The following is a 21,415-nucleotide window of genomic DNA, read 5'->3' on the forward strand; positions in this document are numbered from 1 at the left end:
TGACTGGTGAAATTTTATTCATGAATGTATTATGGTAAGTGCATTTTATTTTATTGTTTTTATTTTGTAGAATGTTATGTTCATTATTCTTTTACTATGAATTTCTGTTGTTATTGTTTTTTTTTTAATTGTTTGTAATTTATTTTAGTTTATTTTGTTGATTTGTGCGCAATGCCTAGATTATGCAGTTCGTAGATGTTTGTTGCCAAGTGGGAGCATATATAAGAGTAGTTCCAAGAAATGTCTAGAAAATGATAAACAGAATTGAATTCTATAAAGATGTAAGGACTTCGAAGGAGATAAATTTGTAAGTCGATATCTCTGCTAGAGGTTATATATAGGGCTAGCATAAATGATCCATTCATTTTGAAAAGGCTGTATTTTCAAAAGTATTATGCATACGCATCTGAAAAATATATGAAAACAACCACATATCTGCTAAGTTTTTTTCACTATTTCACCAAGTTTCCCAGATAAGTGGAACTTTGCTTCATCGCTGAATATCAACTTAGTGGCAAAATCTTCATCCCCCCAATGCTTCGTGAATGTTGAAGCAAAAATCTCGGTAATGGGTGTAATCCTCCAACTTTAATTGTTGCAGGAACTACAAATGACATGGTTTGAAATGCAACCACTGACGTAAAATCTTCCACTCAGCTTTTCGTGGTATTTCAAACATCTGGTCAATTGACAAGATGAACATCTAGACAACAATGCTACAAAATGTACTGAATGAGCTCGATTATTGTGTGGACGTGTGTTGTGTCACCGAAGCGGCACATGCTGAATATTTGTAGAGAATGTATAAACTAGGTAAGTTTGTGGTTCATTTCATATATCTTTCATGTGTGTACGTGAAGTACTTTTGAAAATAAAGCCTTTTCAAAACGAATGAATCATTTACCCTAGCCCTGTATATTATAGTTACTGCAGGCAGTCAATCTCTTAAAACATAATTAAAAACTGTTTTTTAAAATGTGTCTTTTATATAAAAGAAACCTTAGAGGAACTGCAAGCTATAGCTAATGTTTCAGATATTAATGGGGAAAGTTTTAAGGATTAACTTTTTTTAAGGATTAATTTAAGGATCTACGACAACGGGCGTGTTGTAACTTTTACAAAGAAGCTGCCACGTAGCACAAAAGCTCAGTAAAAAAACAAAAAATGTCATATGACTTCCTTTTAGCACATTCCATAATGTGGGGAAGGGTTGAAAGAGGAATAAAAATGACATTCAATATTTTTCAGATCCTAATAATATTGAAACAGCTTGTATAAATTCTGATTATGAAAGTGTTAAAAGAACTGTGGAAATAGATGGCAAAAGTAATCTGGAAAAAATCATGGCACGCCATCATTAATCAAATCTAGAAAAGCAATGCAACGTCTAGGAGAAATCTTGAACTGAAAGGTGCTGATCAGAAAGCTATCAGCAGTTTTATGAAATTGGGAATACAGTTGAAAACCTGTTGTTGAACAATATGAAACAAAAATAGATAGCATAGTTATTCTTAAGACATAAAATTTCATTTAAAAATGTAGTTATAGAAAGATTTTTAGAAAATTTTTTTAAATAAATTTCAAAATTATATAAATAGTTTCATTTTAATGTTCCTTTTTAATTATTATTTTAGGATTAATTAATAAATAAGTTGTTGTTATTTTATGTAAAAAGTGAAAAATTAATATCACAGTTTGCAGCATGCAAATTGCCAACTATTACATTCAGCTGCTTGATAAACTCAAATACGTTTGGAACAGAAGTAATTTTAATAAGCGGTGGGTACTGTGTATCTAATTAAATACCAAACCATTTTTCTATGATTTTAAATTAATACTTTGTATTTTTGTCATAGACGGGCTGTGTCCCATCTCACAGAAGAAGAGCAAGAAGCAAAATTACAACATTTAAGACGTACTTTAAATCTGCAGGGTGCTGGATCTGGGAAAAAATCGCAGCAGACCTTACTAGCTGGTGCTTTAAAGAGAAAAGCGTAAGTTTATTGTTATTATTAAGCTTTAAATTATTTGCTCTCTAAAATTGAAGTGACCAAATTTGATGACAGTAGAAGCTGCTTATTAGAATTAAAATTATTCAAATGACACATCTAAATATTAACGTTCCGGCACGCGCACGTTGTATTTTTTTACAACATCTGTTGTTTTACCGTTTTGGGCATGAAAAATGACAGAAATGAGTGAATATTGATAATAAATTTGTTAAAACATAAAATATTAACCTTATTACTGCAAAATACAAATGATGTCACACTTAAATGATAGTAAATTATTTTTAAACTTTCAAATCAGTCAGGGGGAAAAGCAATATATTTCATTATAAAAATTTAAAAATTTATTACTTAATAACTATATCTTAAAATCTAAGTTACTTTTAATATTTATCTGTTCTGTCCTGTTGATTTATCATTGAATCAACAACTTGTCAGAAATAAAAATCTCTTGTAGATCATCACAGCTCTTGTTATTTCAATTCCAGTGCCATCACTTGAGAACAATTCTTTTGCATTTACATGGTGTCTTTTTTTTTTATTCCTATCATATATAGCAACTCAAATTAGGTTATCATTTCCACTCAAGTAACAGTGCTATTATTCTCACATCCAAAAGTTTCCTTGTCTTCTTTTTCTTCATCAGTTAATTCTTGAAGAATGCAAGCAAAATCAGCTGATTGTACATATTTTTTTTTTACCATGAAAACCGAAATAAAAATTATAGACTCAAATTTATACAAATTAAAATAATGCACGTCAATTAATAACACAATTTTACAAAATATTTAAGAAAATGTATTTTCCGAATTTTCCCCTACGACCACAGGCATGTTGTAACTTTTACAAAGAAGCTGCCACGTAGCACAAAAGCTCAGTAAAAAGACAAAAAATGTCATATGACTTCCTTTTAGCACATTCCATAATGTGGGGAAGGGTTGAAAGAGGAATAAAAATGACATTCAGATGTCTCAGCTGTGGTATGCCAAAAGTGTGCATTAAAAACCGAATGTGTTGTAAATTTTGTGCATAGCGTGTGTGCTGGAAGGTTGATATAGTAGAATTATAATAATCTGCTCACCTGAGGACTAAAATTATGCATATTAGAATACTGTACAGAAAGCCTTCGCTTAATATTGAATTTTATTTTAAAGTGAAATTTCAAAATCTGTATTTACTGAAAACGAAATTTTAGAATACAGATTTGTAAAATATACCTACGTTTATTATGGAGCCAAAGAAGTCAGGAAAAATTTGAAATATTTCCTGAAAAGTAGTCAAAATATAAAATAAATAAATTAATTACCCCCCCCCCAAAAAAAAATAAGTGGTACAGTTTAGTCATTTAAAAAAAGTAAGCTGTTAATTTTTTAAATACTAAACAATAAATAAAAATTCCCTCTTTTTTTAAAAAAAGGAAGGAATTATTGTAATGTCTATTTATTTATTTATTTATTTATTTTGTGGAGTATATTTTAGCCATTTCATTTAATCTAACAACTTCCCTCCCCATGCTTTAGTGTGATATTGAGTATCCTTTTCTTCAGAAATATAACTCTTCTACAATCCTTAATTTGAAAGATATAATTATCTTTAATGATGTAATTTGCAATCAAGCATTTTCAGTTAGATATTTATTTCTTTAATGGTGCCACTGAAATGCTTCTTTAAATATGAAAACAGGGTTGGTACGGTCCTTAAGAGTCCTTAAAAGTCCTTAAGTTTTTTGGAATAGATTTTTGGTCCTTAATTTTGGCCAAAATCGACAGAAGGTCCTTAATTTTTAATCATCTGAAATTTCTGTCTGTTTTTACGACTGCCATTTTGAGCGTGAATTAGCATTTTGCAGGAATATTTTTGACAATTCACTGACAAATATGGCTATTTTTTGAATGGGTTCATGAGTTATAATTTGTTCCTATTTGTAATATAAATAATGGTGGGTTACTCGAGTTTCTGAGCAAGAAGTGAAACATAAGCATTTCAAAAGTATTTTATTTTTTTGTCTCAAACAACTTTCCGCTTTTGAGGATGTGAATTCTTTTATTAAACAGTTCTAAATTTGGTGATTATCAACATTTTGGCGATTTTAAGATCGGTTTCTGTAGAAAATTTTTAATTCCAAGATCTAGGAATTTTTTGACAATTTTTTAGAACATTCTAACATTGATAAATTTCATTAAAAAATGGTAATATATTAGGATTATATTTAAGAAATAACATTAAAATAAAGCATTTTAATTTTTCACTGTCATTAAAAAATGGTAATATATTAGGATTATATTTAAGAAATAACATTAAAATAAAGCATTTTAATTTTTCACTGTCATATTATAAAGTTCCATTTTGGCCACATTTTATACAAGTTTTTGAATCTGAAAAATGAGTAAGGAATAATGAATAGACTATATATATAGACTATATATCTTTATAGACATGCTATAAAGCACAGTTTACAAAATAGTTTTTAGCAAAAGCAAAATAGCTGTGTAATTAATTAAAAATGTCTTTTTAATTTTTTCATGGGAAGAATGATCAGAATTCTCAGAAATGCATCAGTTTTCTCTATAAAATTAATTTCACACTTTTTTCCTGCGATTTTTTTAAAAAAACATTTCTAGCTTTTTGCTGTTACAGAATTGGTAGGGGTAATTTTTCTTTAGGATTTTAGACATTGAAACTTGGAAAGTTTAGAAAGATTTTAAGATAATTTTATAGACCCATGACTCTAAAAGATTCCAGAAAAATGTGATAAAATGAAAAATGTCTCCATGGTAGTAACACGCAGTTTCTTACATTTTGGAGAACATCTATAAGAACAATGAAAACATAATAGTTGAATGTTTTACTTCTGATTCTAGAATCGCTTTATTAACATTTTTATCTTCCCTTTATTTTCTCTACTTTTCACTAGATACAAGCATGGAAAATATCAGAAGTACTTCTAATCTTATCATATGGACAGGCATTATAGAAAGGAATTTTTTTATTAATAAAGAAATTGAAAACTGACAATTCAAAAGATTCATCTAATATGTCTTAATGCATCATACACAGAGCTGGCACTAGGCATTTTGACACCTGACACAGTCTCTGTGGATCTTAAATTCTGTTGCTTGGTGCCTTTCTAAATTCTGCTTCCAATGCCTGCTCTAAATTCTAAAAGTTTTGCCATTTCTAGATTTTGTTGCTTAGTGTGTCCCTAAATTCTAAAAATTATGCCACACCAGCTCTGTGACTATACTTTACTATATGTATTTCATATTTCTTCTGAATGTTCATATTACTAAAGAAATAAAATTAGCGGCCTTTTTCCATACATTCTAAATGTATTTAGTCTTTTAGAATAACAGAAGTCTAATTAAATCCCAAAAAATTTAAAGTGAAAAGGAAACATGTTGAAAAAAGAAACTAAATATGTAAAGAGAAAGAAAATTATTCTTCAAAAATATGTACAGTTATTATTATGTAAATTACCCAGTTACTTACAGTTTTACCCTTTACTATAATTTCCCATTTCTATTTCCTCACTCGAATGCAAATCAGATAGTTTTTAAACTGAGTTTTTTGGAGTGCAATATGAGTGTTTCTGACCTCCACTTGCTCCCTGCATTAGTTCTGTCTGCTCTGATAATTTGTAATTATTAGTCTTTCCATTACTGTTGTTGACAATAGAGTTACTGAACCAGATTAAATTGAAATTAAATCATATAGTATTTAATGACTAGTCCATATTTTTAGTTTGAATTTGACTTGTTTAATTATATCATCACAAACTGTAATTTATTTTGTTAGCATAAGAACAGGCCTATATGTTCAAAGTTCTTTTTAAATAAGAAGCTTATTTAAATTTATTATCTGATTTATAATTACTTTCAGACATAGTGATAATTTGTTTCATGTCTGTTGGAGGGGCGGTTAGACTATTTAACTTTTACCAGATCAAGTAAACCCTCATAGGTAGTACATTGTGGAGAGGTTGGCAGTTAGGAGATAAAACATGCAGAAACTAATGAGAACGTTGTTTTGCATATTGAGACAAATTTCTAATTGTTAGAAAACATGCTTAAGGAGAAGGAAATCAATATAAATTAGCCAAAATGTGTGCGCAGGCCTTGAAATTAAAAAGACGCATAATTATTTTGTTGAGTTTTATATTTTGTAGCTTTTAATGTGTAATCATCCTAATATTGTTTAAAAATCAATGTCATAAATTGCATGTATTTTAAACTGTGAAATTTATGAGATCGTGATATTAATAGAGTTTTTTAACAAATATTATTAAAAAATAAATTTAATTTAATAGTAATATCAATTTAATTAATAGATATTATGTAAATCCATAATGACTAAGGTTATCTAATACCTAATTTAATTATAACTAAGTGCATTTTCTTAAAAATTATCCCTCTATATTAAAGCAAGTTTTTGCCTTTCGTTAACACACTGAGGCCGGCGCCAGTCCCTGGGAACCGGCACTGGAATTTTCGTTTGGCTGGCATCAGTCCGCGGGACCGACAGTATTAAAGTTAAAAAATAAGTATAGTCTCAACGAAATGTGATCAAATGTAATTTTAATGAAATTTATTGAAACATTCTAAGTAAAAATACGGCTTAGCTTTACACATATTTCAATACGAAACAACTATTTTGGTAACATTTTTGGCTATCTTGCATCCAAATAGTTTTGAATTGTCATCATAAAATTTCGAACAATACTTTCGGATTTTATGTGCATCTCCTTCCTTTTTGTATAATTTATGAATAATTTAAGTCGGCAATATTGCAGCCGACTGATCATTGCCGGCTGAATGGATAGGACAGCAAATTCGATGCCAGGCTCAACGTGTTAAACCTTTACCATGGTCACAAGGTAAAACACAAAAATATAAAAATTCATGTGAAACTTATTCTTTGCATCTAGGGAGACTTAATGCAAAACAACGTATCACCGCTAATTCTTTAGTGGCTTAATAGAACCCTAAAGTATATTAACTGAGTCACAACCCCTGGAACTCTACATGAAACTACGACACTAACAGCATCAGACAGAGGTCAGCTAACTTTCAAAACTTGCTAACTGTGCCTACATCAGGCCTTTCAGGTTTGTTCTGATCAGCAGGTATCTCTATAGGCAAGCAGGAGTGGTGACAACAGCCAGTCTTTTGTTATGAATCATGCTGATTATGATTTTAATGCTTATTTTAACCTATGCTGCTTGACATAAAATCTACTTACTATTTACTAAAATTCTAGACTGAGCAAGTATGTGACAAAATGTGACATTAAAAAAAAAAAAAAAAAAAAAAAAAAAAAAAACAAGCTAACTGTTAGTAAAACGTAACTAAAATGTCACTTATCTTCTTTCAAATATGTCCAGTTATTATGAGTGTAAACTATTTAATGCTACTTGGTAAATTTCATAAAATTAATTTTATTCTCAAACATATTAATAATTATGTTAATTAAGTTATGTTTAATAATAATGCATCCTACTCACGTTCAGGCATAGATATAATATTTTTAATTAAATTTATTCAGTTTACATTTGCTCATAGGTCCTTAATTTTTTTCATTAATGGTCCTTAAAAGTACTTAATTTCCTTGTGCAGAAATGTGTACGAACTCGGGAAAATGAATGTAAATTATTAAGAACAAACATAAATGAAAATAATATCATTAATTAATTTAATAACCTATTAAATTTAAAGTGTTCCAATTTAATAAAACAAAAGCAGAAGTGAAGGTGTTGGTGTTATAAGTGTTGTGCAGCCTGAACAAAAAAATAGTCATCACTTATATTAATGGATTTCCACCATGCTTCTGTGAGATAGCATGGTAGCATTTACGATGCAGACTCCTTACATTGTGCAAAATCTTGAGCTTCAATATTTCTCAGCACAATTCAGTTGCTTGAATATTAGTACCTTCTACAGGATTGACAAAATTCTTTTGCGTTTTTGGTTAGCAACCAATTTTAGCGGTACCATCTAAAAATAAATTGCAATAAAAGCAGTTGATCACTACTCCATCATTAATTATCTTTTAAAAATGAGGATTGTAATTTTGAAGTCGCCACATAGCATGATTGTGCATTATAATAAATAACTACATTTATTAACTTTTTTTTTAACTCGCTGTAATTCTTAGTTCGTCATTTTTATTTTAAAGTACTGTACAAGTCATCTTTTTATTTATTTACTTATACGTTGTAGGACTCAAACAGTCCCAGACTGAATCTATAAGGTAATTTTTTTTTTTTTTTTTTTTTCAGTAGTGCGACTACGAGAATGTTTTTGTGTTACTATGTCCTTCCCCTTTTCTAAAAGTGGATTGTGCCAAATCACGTGGTCGAAAGCTTGCAACGACAGCATTTTTTGTAGGCATTTAGTAACCAGCGATAGAAAGAAATGGCGTCAATTGAGCAGAGAATCAATAACAAATTTTGTGTACGTTTGGGAAAGAGTGCTATGGGGACTTTTAAAATGTTGAAGCATGTGTACGGAAGTGAAACATTATCAAGAACACAAACTTTTGAGTGGTATCATCGTTTCAGAAGAGGTAGGAAAAGTGCTGAAGATGACAAATGCTGTGGCAGTCCTCTGACTTCGCACACCTTTGAAAACATCATAAAGGTATCTACAGCAGTACATGCAAACAGGCAGCAAACAATTTGCTAAATAGCAGAATCGGGATATCGAAGGCCACATGTCAGCGGATGCTGACTAAGAATCTTAACATGCATAGGATGTGTCAGCACATCAATCCCCACATGTTAAATGTATACCAACAGAGAATTCGAATGGAAATGGCAGGAGACTTAATCTCGGCTGTTGACAAAGATCCTTCCATACTTGGCAGAACTGTTACTGGAGACAAGAAATGGTGTTTTTTGTACAACTTGCAAAACAAGAGAGCATCGACAATGTGGAAAACACCACAATCTCCATGAAAGCAGAAATTCTGCCAAGATCGCTCTAAAGGAAAGATCATGCTGAGATATTCTTTGATATTCAGAGCACTGTGCATCTGGAATTTATTCCTGAAGGACGCACTGTGGACAAAGAAATCTACGTCGAAATCCTGCCTCGTTTGCGTGAGTCAGTCCGTAAGAAGGGACCAAAAACGTGGGTTGAGCAGTCATGGGTGCTGTTAGATGACAACACTTCTGCTCACTGATCCTTACTCATCAATGACTTTCTTGCGAAAATTTAAAAACTGTTTTGCCTTATTCTCACTCACCTGATCTCGCACCCTGCAATTTCTTCCTATTTTCTGAACTGGCAAGATGCTTGCAGTGTCGTCGATTTCAATCTTGTGCATCGCAGGATGAATTAAAGGACATGGCCAAAAATAGATTACAGACATGCTTCAATGAACTTTACAGGCGCTGGCAAAAGTGTGTTGTTGCCCAAGGGTCTTATTTTGAAGAAGGATGTGTCTGCAAATTAATTCATAATATTTTTTACATTATGGGTGCGTATTTCCTTGCATATGTTTCTTTCATTTGCTTCACAATACAATATAACTGAAAACATAATAAGAATTGGTATTATTGCATTATCGGTCTCACATTGATAAGAATTGCAATTGTCACCAAAGTAAGCAATCCAGATTTTACAAACATGTATTTATTTGGAAACCCACTTGTTGCATGCAATATCGCCATTTCTGTGGGTAGTGGTAATAATTCATGCAGTTTCAAATTCAAAGGTCACATTTTCATTGTGATTAGTGTGTGGAGTTTTTTTTTTTTTTTTTTTTTTTTTCGTGTAACAAATCCTAATGCCACTGCGTGCCTGCTTATGAAAAAGAAAGCATTACATTTTTTTTTTTTTTTTTAGAAGTTTTGCTTTTTACCTACTGCTAGAGAGTGCAGAAATGTGCATTCCATGAAGTTAATTTGTGTAATTTCTGACTTTAAAGCTGAAACAGGTTGATGTGTACATGGAGAGCAGTGCCAGTTTGCTCTGCAATGCTGGGAATTCTGCTATTATCTGGTTTTTATTTTAAAGCTAAAGCAGATTGCTGTGCACACAGATAGAAGACTTAGAATGTTGTTTTGCTATGGATATTTATTGCTTTTAAATTTAGTTAATTCGTTGCTATTTTATAAAGTTCCGAGTGTTTCATCATGGATCTTTGTTTTGTATAATTTTTACTATTTTGTTATGGATATTTCTTGCATTTTTAATTTAATTCATTGCTGTTTCATATAATTTTCAGCACACCGACATTTTTTTAAAAAATGGTTACTTTTTTCACATATTAAGTTGATGAAAAATTAGCTGCCAACTGCTGTTGACTTTGCGCTGGGGTTAGACAAATACCAAGAGAAGTACCTAAAAATTTATATTCCTGTGTTTTGTAGTGATTGCTTCAAATTATTTAATTGTTTAACGTAACTTGTTATTTAATTCATCAGGCTTGGTCTAGAAATTTTTCAGTTTGATCGTAAAGAATCAGGGAAATTTGAAGTTGAATTTCAGTTGTAACTTTGCATGAAGTTTTGTTTACAAATTAACCCACTGACCACAGAAAATAAGTAGCATTTCAGAATAAAAGCAGATTCTGTGTAATAGCTTGCCTATTTTCTTTAAGAGCTGTCTTGGTCATTGATATCCATTGAATATTTTGATTCATAACTGAATACATGGGTAGATGAAGCTGTGTTGATTGGCATGGCGAAAGTATCTAAAATATTATCAAATCACAGTCAAATCATCTTCAAATAGGCATCTAAAACACAATACTGTTTTACAAGTTATTTGAACAGTGTTTAGACCTGGGCTTCTCAACGGGGTTAATAGGGCCCTTGAGGATTGATGAAGTTTTAGACAAAGGGAATGATGATCAAGGGGTCAGTAGCTGAATATGCACAGGCAGTAAATCAGCGTAATGAAGATCCCATTGATTACAAAAAAATAATTTTGTAAAGTTGATAGTTAATTGATTATTGATATAAAGTAATATCATATAATAAGACAGAAATGATATAAAAATTATGGAAAAAATAAATAAATTTACTTTATTTTAAAAATCAATCATATTTTTTTAATTAAAATTTTTTTATATGAAAATGCAATATAAAAAAGGGAAATGCAGTAACACAACCAAAAATAAATGAAGAAAGCAAAACTTCCTCGGAAGATATATTGTTATGTACCAGCTGTATAGAAAATTTAAAAGATTTTAATATTTGCTTTCAAGATATTGAAAATTTTGAATATACTGGCAGGACTCATGGAAATGCCGAACTGTAATATATTTAATCTTGATATTATGATGCAAGAACTGATTGCATTGAATGAGCTTGTTCAAGTACAAGTCTTATTCAAAACACTTGAAGACCAGTTTTGGAATTTAAAAGTTGTTACTGAACAGCCTTATTGACTTTTCTTTCTTCCTGTATGGTAGAAGCAGGCTTCAGTCAAGTCAGTAATTTATTATTGAAAATAAGGAACAGGTTGAATATTTTTGAACAAGGTTATTTAAGAATTAAGCTTGTTTTGTAGTTTTATGCCAGATATTAAAAAAAAAAAAAAAAAAATGTATAAATGCACTAAGCACAGCCATCATACGAATTAAAAAAAAAAGTTTTGTGCAATTGGAATCTAATTTTGTATCTGAAATCTTGTTTATATTTCCAAAATATTAATGATACACAAAAAATAATAAAACGGGAAATCTAATAAACCTCTTTCCCCCCCTCGAAACTGTTCATATTTCTAGTTTAACTGATATTAACTGATGCATTAGTATAGTTTAACTGTTAGGTTATTAAGTATAATTATTTGTATTATTATCATGTTGTATACTGTATGTTATAGAAAAAAATGTAAAAGGGTAATTAAAGAAAACCATTCTTTTAAAAGGGGTTAATGTAAGGAAAAAAGTTTAGTATTCTTGGTTTAGATGGGCACATCTACATCCATAATCATCATTTGTGTTATTTTGACCCTTTATTGGAAGAAAAAGTAACTTGATCAAGTGGCTTCTCAATTCTTCTGATTTACTGGTTCTCATGTATAAATTCATGATTGAAGTATCCTTGCCATTCATAGGGATTCATGCAATGCAGCTATCTACTGTCGCATATGCCTGTTGTGTTTGATCATTTTTCTTGTTACATCCTCTTTTTTGTATCTTTTCCATATACTGTGGTGAGCAACTATTTTGTTATTGGCTTTGATTTTTAAATCATTTGTATATCAGAATTTTTACATGGACTACATCTAGGTCAGCGATCTCCAAATTTTTTTTTTTTTATCATGAACCCCTAAGGTGAATATAATACAGTGCAATGCAATATTATAAAATGTGGTATAATGTAATGTAATATGAATGTGCTTTAAAATTATAATGTTAAATGCAGTTATGATTTTGAGTTCTCCCATTAAAAATAGACCATGGACTTTATGAGAAAGGTATGGATCTTATAATCTTGTAAGAATGCCACATTCACGTGATACATGATCATACACTCATAAGTAATCATGAGCCTACTTACTTCTTTGATGTACTCTCAAGTATAATTTAATGTACCTCACTTTGGAGACCACTCACCTGGATTGTGACTGATCAAAGGCTTAAGTTCCAAGCCATTGATAGTTTTTCCTGGTTTCTATTTACAGTGATTAAAGGGGCTGACTGCATAAGATGTTTTCCCCTCCTCTTCTTCAATTTTTCCTCATGTTTAACATGCCATATTTCCCTCTAGCTTTTAAGCTTCAAGTTCTGAACGTTTAAAAAATTTTTGCATAATTTCCCCTTTCCTCAGTGCATTTAGAGATTGATCCCCAAACCACCTGTCAAGATCACACCAAACCTTTCCTTTCTAACTGTTGAACTTTTTGCCAGCTTAGTACAGGAATCAGTCAATCACAGCAAAGCAAACACAAACTACATTCAGTCTGCAATTTTGCTGAGTTAGCTCCACATTCACCTTTTCTAATTATTTGTGTGTGGTTTGAGGTCTAAGAAGTTGCAGAGAAAACAATAAGAATAGATGAGTTTAATTTACAGAGAAGTAGAAATAAAGATATCTTATTAGATATTTTTATGCTATTATTAGCATATATTTTTGTTGGAGTGTAGTAGGTCAATTTACTTGCAAAATATCCTCCTTGAAAGCCTTTTTTCCTGTAGGTAAGTAACACTTGTATGTATTGCCATGAGTGAGTCACCCAATCCAGTTTGATTAACAAATTTTAAATATATCTATATTTATTTATCTGTCTCCTTATATATCTTTAAAGCATGCGCCTAGTATTGTAAGTAACATATAAAGTATATTGAAACTTTAATTTATTCATGTAACGACTGCTTAAACTAAATAGGCATTCTTACCAAATATACCATTTAACTTTTCTCAGCGAAGTTGATCGAAACATCAGTGCATTCAGACATCGACAGGTCATCTGTATGTCTGCATTCCTTCTCTGCCTGCAGCTTTCTGTGCCAAAACGTTAGTGCATTACTCTATTACATTATGGTTTTGGGAGTTTTTAAATGGCATGCCAGTCATTCTTTTGAAGTGACTAAAAGTAGTTCTCTTATTTTAGTGTGCCTTCCCTCCCCTTTGATTAGCATCAACGTTTAGCAATTGATGCTCGCAGTTGCAATTCTGTTCTAAGGGGGAACTAACTGCACACAGTGGATGAAACAACACTTATTTCTAGGAGAGACGTAATTGTTTCACCTAAGTAGGTTATTGTTAATGCCATAGCATTTTGCTTGGGGGAAGGAAATTCATTCAAAAAAAAAAATTCATAAAACGGGTATTTCAAATGATTGAGAGGAATGGATTTTGCCCTCTACCAATCTGAAAGAGTTAAAAACTACACATTGTTTTTTTTCATATGTAAATTTATAGTACCGCGTGTACTTTGACAAATCAAGTAATCTTAACTCATCTCAATCAGATACCATTCTGGATATGTATTTGAAAGAATGCATTAAGTTTTACTTTTTAAGATTTTTAAAACATATTCACAAAGCTATTGATTGTAAAGCTTAAGATAAGTTTAGCATGTCCTCATTCATATGCATAATAAACATATTAGAATGTATTTCCTATTGTGTTCTTTAAATCAAATGTAATGATGGAGAAAAACTATTTTGATTTTTGTATCTCATTAGTAGTCTGTCTGTGTTAATAGGTCTTCTCCAGCAGGAAGCCCGGAGAAGAAACAAGTATTAGCTGCAGGTGAGAAATGTTCTTAATCCTTTATGGATTTAATAAAATATTTTTATATGTGTTTACTTTGAAATTTAATATTTTTAATATACTGAAAAATATTAGCAATTTCTTTTTTTTGGAATTTAGTATTAAAAAAATCCAAATAACTTGTCCCCCCCTTTTTTTTACAAAAAGTGACAGCTTTTGCTTTTGTATGACAGTGATCATGCAACAGAATTTCTTTTGCTGTTGTATGATCACAAGCGCTGGAGTTATTTATAGAATGTATTATTTTAATCCTGAACAGCAATTGGCTAAGAATTTACAGCAGTGCAGATTACTGGAGATTAATGAAGTCAAAATGATGCAGCATAAATCCTTTAAAGGGGTTATATCAAAATTTATTTAAGAATTAAAAGGTCTATTGTCAATTAAGTTAGTAATTTTGTTAGTACTTGTCTTTCATATTTTATGTCTTACATATACGTATATATAAATATATATGCCCATGTCTTAATCTGTTTCTGATTATTTTTATCTTGAGGTGAACTAATTTCCTTTTTGCTTTAAATATCTTTCTTTTCAGTCAAGGCAGAAAATGTATCTGAGCAAGCAGCTGATGAGCAGACCAAAAAATCACCAGTAGCACCTAAAAATAGAAATATAAATAATATGATTTCTTGTTTGGGAGTTCTTCCTGGACTTGGAGCCTATTCAGACAGTAGTGACTCTGAAAATTCCTCTGACTCTGATGTTGAAAAAGATGGTGAATACGACTTAATTGGCAGAAGGCATGTGCAAGTGCATAATACCCATGAACGGTCTTAGATAAAATTTTAAGAATCTTGTGCCAGATGTCAGAGTACATGCCAATTTAAATTTTAACAATTAACATAAACATATGAGTATTACAGGAAAAAAAAAAAAAAAAAAAAAAACCATTAAATGCATTTTGAGAGTAATGGGTGATCTGTTTTTATTTAAGTCATTCCATATATCTAATGAAAATGCTTTTAACTTTTTTTTTTGGTTGTTTTGTGTGTTTTTATGAATTGGCAGTGGTAAAATGTTGATTTTTATAATCATATTTGTTTATGTTATTTTCAAATATATAATATCTTTAAATAAAAATTCTTTTTAAAATGTAAATGATCAGATAAAGAGCTTTAAGAGGCAAAATATAACACACATTAAGTTCTATAAGAAAGGGTTACATAGTGGTCTTTCTGCTTCAGTTGTACACTGCTGTGCATAAACAATGTTAATTTCTCTCTTTCAGTCCTAAAATATATTCTTTGATGCAGCATTTCAAAGGCTTTTCAATTTTTTTTTTTTTTTCCCCCAGTGCTTAAGATTGCAGCAATGTGGAGATCACTCAGCATATGCATTTAAGAAACAGACTTGTATATTGTTTGTGAAGGATAAATTGCAGTTTAACCCCCCCCCCCGAAAAAAAAGAGTCAGCATGATGCAGTTACTTTATTTCTAAGACTTGGGGACCATCAATCAGTATAAATAGCGAGCTGAAACAAGGCCCAAACATTGTTGACTGTGGCCAGGATAAGGACACATTAGCTTAAATCATCATATGGGGAAAAAGACAAATTACATCTCATGTACCATGTGATCAATGATATACAGAGACATACATATCGTAAGAAGCAATATAGCAGTTAGCACATACAGATATATCACAAGGAGCAGTATAGCAGTTACAGACAATATCAAAGAGAGTTAACTAGGCATGTTTGCATTAGGAGCTGCAGCCAACTAGTTAGATCAATGCACAGGTCTTACAGTCAGCCTATGAGACGTGCTGAATCACAGTGATCTCTTGCATCCTTCCTTATTGAACATTATTGTGCTTAGAGGAGGGTTGTACTGCAACAATGAACTAGTGCATTCACATAAACAGATGCCCATATTGACTGGAGAGGCTAATTAGTTTTCCCATGTGGTACACTATATGGTTTCTAAGTTGTAAGCAATTGATCAGGTTCAAGTGTACCAAAGCAAGGATGGTACAGTTACAATATTTACTAAGAGATCATGCCATTAGGCGATGGCAACGAGCAGGCTAATACTGGATTCTCACAAAACCATGCTGGCAGCAAATGTTGTAGCTTTATAATTTTTTTCACTTTCACTATTATTCTTTTAGATGTCACTAAAAATTATCTCAGAATTTTCTGCAGTTGCTTGTGATCAATTAGATTTTTCTTGAAGCTATACATTTTACCAGTTTGTTAGTTACATTCATTGACTTTAATTTTGTTACAATGCTCAGTTGTTTTTATACATTTTACTATGATATTGATTTTCTTTTTCTTTAGTGTATGGTGCTAAATGTCTCTTGTGCCTATCTAAGTTCAACAAGTGCACATGTGCAGAATAATTTTTGCAGTTAAATTACTATTCCTTTAAAGTCAATGTTTTTTTTTTTTTTTTTAATTTTATTATCAAGAAAGGAAAGTTGAATTTTTTCCAGTTAATTAAAATTGGCATGCATCTCTTTCATCAGTTAAGAGCTTTACTCAGTAAAAATGGATTTTTATGTTAATGATAAAAAATTAAGTTCTTAATCATTTTATTTGATAAAACTGTGTAAAGCTAATTGATTCCTTTCCCTTGATTTTAAGTTGCACTTGTGTAAGTCTTTATTGAACAGTAAATGTTTTTATCACTGCTGTTATGTAAATTAAATATTTTGTTTGTTATCTATTTTCTCATGCTTTGTTTTCAATAAAATAAAAGAATGACTGTATGAGTGAAGTTAATTTCTAAAATTATTAATTTAATATACACTGCTAAAAAAAATGGGACAGTGCTATATCTCCTATTCTACTGGGCCGATTGACAAAATTCAAACTGCATTTTTCATCTCTCGAAAGCGCAACTTAGGATATATATTAGATTTATATATAGCACTATTCTAACATAGGTATTTTGACACAAAATCGGACTTTTTCTAAAATAACATACCAATTGTTTTCCATATTTCGATTCTACGACTCAAATTATGCCAGAATACCAAGTTTTGAAAAAATCGTACAAATAGTTTTTAAACTATTAGCTCTCAGAATTTTAGCTCCTCAATGTTAATTAAATTTGGCAAATATTTATTAATATCTCTTTTTTTATTAAACTTCTTTGATTTTTCCTTTCACATTTAAAAATTTAGGTTCATTCCAAATAAAATTTACCCATTTTTTTTGTGTTTTATTTTTTAAATTTCTATTTTTAAATAATTTTTATAAATTTTTCGAAAAAAATTTTGAATTATAACCTATAAAATTTTTGCCATCATCTTAAATTAGGTGTATTTCTAAGCATACCTGCAAAAAATTATACTTTTTTATTCAAAATTTTCTAAGATATACACGAATTTACATATTTTCACGTTTTGAAACTTGGCATCTTTTTTTTGAGCAATAATAATGCCAAATGTGGTTTATGGATTTTTGTTACAGTGAATTGCCACAGCTATTTTTAACCTTAAATTTCAAATAAAATTTTATGGAGAATTAATTATATGAAATGTTTTCCCTCAATGATGCATAATATATATTTATGAATACTCTATGAAAAGCTATTCTTTAAAAATTATAAATGATATTATTCAAATTTTTTACCTTTTTTTTTTTTTTTTAAATTTCTCTCTTCCTTTAAAAAAAATATTTGTTAGAGTAAATTTTTATCTTCGGCATTTTATCATCTGCTACTTTACTTTAACTTCGTTTAAATCGAATTGTCTAAAACTGAGAACTTTCCTTTGATGTTTATTTGAATTTTAGGAAAATATTTTATGACATTAACTGCATAATTTATTTCTAAACAAGCTGTTGCTTATGAAGTGGCTAAAAGAGCGGCTGTTACTATCATCCATATTTTTAAAGCACAGTATATTTTTATAGAAACATAAGATTTAGAATAATCATTTTTATAAGAGTCAAATTATGATATAAACATACAACCCTCTAGAGACCGAACTAATGGAAGTTCAGTGGTTGTGTAGAAATGATCTGCAGCTACTTAATGGCTGAATAAGTCAGCAGGTTCTGTGGACAAGTAAGAATAATTATATAAACGGCACTCAACAGTCTGGATTAAATTAACACAGAGGGTACTATGTTTATTAAATGAATTTATGAAGTTTTTAAACATAAAAAATCAACTCATTTTTTATCCTAAAATGTATTTTTATGCGTAGCATATTTTAATTATATCCTTAAAATTCTAATTTAGAATGTAATTCTCAAGAACTGAGTTCTAATCATTAGTCATATAATAAGTAATTATTACGGTTATTAATAAATTCTTCTTATAAAGTAATTGCAAATATTTCAAAAAACTTTCTGTCTGAATGCTAATATTTCTAATTTTATATTAATAAAGATTGCACACGATATTATTTATTTGCACTTCAATTCTTACCGTGAGCACTAGTAGAAGTTACAAATCAATTATATTTAATTAAGGAATTATTTAATTAAGGACCACCTAAGTTTAGAAACAGCGTACTGTAACAGCAATTCAATTATTGGTGACGTATCTTTCATGTTACTCCCGATTGGCAAGCTGTATGATTTTTGATGAGTATTCGGATTTTGCTAGTAACTTTCCTTGGAAATTGCGCTTAAACTAGGTTAGTTGGTTATTTGAACATAGAAAGAACATGGGAGCTATTTGGTTAAGATGCTTTCAAAGAGAACCTTTGTGAAAAGAACCTAGAAAACTACGAATACCAACTATGCAGCCTGGGTTAGACTTAGCAACAAACAATTAGTATTTAACAATCTTCAAATGCTAGGCAACTTGGTGAGGCTCCAATTTAATTTTTTTTTTTTTTTTTTTTTTGTAAATATTTAAAATATTGTTGTATTCTTAGACACAAAAAGTAGAATTTAAGTTTTGTTAACTCGTTAGTAAACTACCAAGCCGTAGTGCAAATGAATATTCAATTTCTTTTGCAATAATAGTATTTACTTAATATTCTTGGAATATGAACTAAAGAAGGAATGTTCTCGGAAGATTAAAGAAGTGTTTAAATCCAGTGATATTAGGTTTGTCTTACAAGCTCAGGATCAAAAAGATTGTGCAATTGCCCGAGTAGTTGACTTGTAAATGGATGTGAATTAAGCAGATGACTTTTAATCTTACGTTATTCAGCCAGAAAACGTATTCCAAATCTTCTGTATTGCATGACAATGCATCTTTTCATTATTTAATAACCAGTCGGAGAACCGCTTGTGTTCCGAAAATAAGTATGTGTACTCAATCGTCCTGCATGTTCTTCAAATTTGTCTTCTTGTGATTTTTTTCTTTCCCAAAAACTAAAGTTGCCTCTCAAAGGAAAGTTTTTTGACATTGAAGAGACAAAATTAATATGACATCTACTTTTAGAGGCATGTCAAAAACAGATCTCTACAAACCTTGTCTTCCGTTACAAGTTGTGCAGTCAGACAAAAAGTTGCATCAGCGTAAATTCTATAATCTATTTTTATTACACTCTGATTACTTTATTAACATACAGTGAATATATACTAAATCTTTTACTTCAGCTTAAGTAATTCGGAATTTTTGACGGAATTGTTGTTGGAACTAGGACTTAGAAGATATGTCAAATTGAATATTTCGATAATCCAATAAATTCAAGGTCGAAGTTTCAATATTTTATTTTCGGAGGGAGGGGACATTTTTTTCAGTTTTGGTCCATTATCCGAAGAACATTTACTTCGACTCTTTATTTTTTTCATAAAAGCAAAAATCTTACGCATGGTATACATATAATGCATAGCTTCAATTAAAATTTAATAATATACAGGGCGGTTATAAAGTTCCACTTTAAACCGGTCATAAAAGTACAACTACTGGATTAAATGTTATACTTTGTAACCGTGTAAAGGAGGTCATGGGAATTTAATTTCCGCAAAAAAAAAAGTTCGAAATCTCACCACCAGGAGGGAAATGATGCTGTATGCAATATTGTTAAACGAAACATGGGTCAGAATCTAACTTAACCTTTTGTTACACGGGCTTAATATGTTGTATACCCTTAAGAAACTCTGAAGTGAGCAAATTACCATTTAAAGGCGTTAAATTTGATAAAAGTCGAGTGCGCCATCCGTGTAAGAGTGTGTGTGTGTGTGATTATGGCAAAGCCTCGAGGGCTATCTGCCTAAGGGGAGGGATGCCTTCGTGGAGGACTTTCTAAGGGAAACTGGCTCGTATACACGTTATACATGGGGAAAACCACGAAAACGCCCATGCAGCCAGCCCGTTCGCGGGATTCGAACCTCGGACCGAACTACCAGTGTTCAGCGACTTTACCGCTCGGCCGCTGGTGGGCCCCCATTCGTGTAAGGGAGAAATTCGTCCGTGAAAACCGGGCCCACCAGCGGCCGAGCGGTAAAGTCGCTGAACACTGGTAGTTCGGTCCGAGGTTCGAATCCCGCGAACGGGCTGGCTGCATGGGCGTTTTCGTCACGTGTAACGTGTATACGAGCCAGTCTCCCTTAGAAAGTCCTCCGCGAAGGCACCCCTTCCCTTAGGCAGATAGCCCTGGAGGCTTTGCCATAATCACACACACACGTCCGTGAAAACCCCGAATTAGCGATTAGAAAATGTGAGATCGCAAATCGCTCGCACAAGTGCATACAATCTGGAAATCGTTTTCTTACTGATCGCTAATTTGTAATTTTTGAATCCTGAATTCAGCCCTAAAACATGAAGATACTGATTCAAAACGCTTTTAATCGATTTGCGCCAAATAAATCCCTCGTGTTATCTACCTAGTTCCATTGCATTCTCTTACTGCATTCGATTGCATAGCAGTCATTCCACACCGTTTGGTGAGGAATGACAGCTAGTTTCATAACTGAACCATTTTTCTCTAAGCAGTCGACAGCTGGACCACTGTGATTGCAGATCGCTTAGAGTAAATGTTAAAATGTTTCATGATACATGAACTGCAGTTTGATTGCATTTTAGATACTACGATTATATGCAGGGCTGGGTGCCACCTCATATGTGTCGCACAGTTACTTAGGCAACATTTCACGAATGAAAGTCTTATAAGCCAACACTTCCCCTCTTTCCACCAGACCTCAACCTCTGTGACTTTTGGCTATGGGGTTATCTCAAAAGCATTGTTTATGGTGATAATTTAAACAATTTGGCAGAAATGAGAAATGTGATACACTGACATGTCCCTAACATTCCTCCT

The 21,415-nt window shown here is 31.2% G+C and overlaps 1 protein-coding gene across 1 annotated transcript in view; it reads left to right on the top strand.

The window, feature by feature from the left end:
- The window catches only part of LOC118199834 (PSME3-interacting protein), a 48,322-nt gene extending 31,368 nt beyond the window's left edge, over positions 1-16,954 (top strand). Inside the window, exons 3-5 of the mRNA XM_035371693.2 lie at positions 1,857-1,994; positions 14,171-14,217; positions 14,777-16,954. Coding sequence (XP_035227584.1) covers positions 1,857-1,994; positions 14,171-14,217; positions 14,777-15,018 — 427 coding nt within the window. The 3' untranslated portion in view covers positions 15,019-16,954. The remainder of the gene's footprint in view (positions 1-1,856; positions 1,995-14,170; positions 14,218-14,776) is intronic.
- Positions 16,955-21,415: the final 4,461 nt, after the last annotated feature.

The sequence above is a fragment of the Stegodyphus dumicola genome, chromosome 2 (genome assembly GCF_044657685.1).
Source record: "Stegodyphus dumicola isolate Sdum_Otavi_A_Nest chromosome 2, ASM4465768v1".
NCBI classification, from domain to species: Eukaryota; Metazoa; Arthropoda; class Arachnida; order Araneae; family Eresidae; genus Stegodyphus; species Stegodyphus dumicola.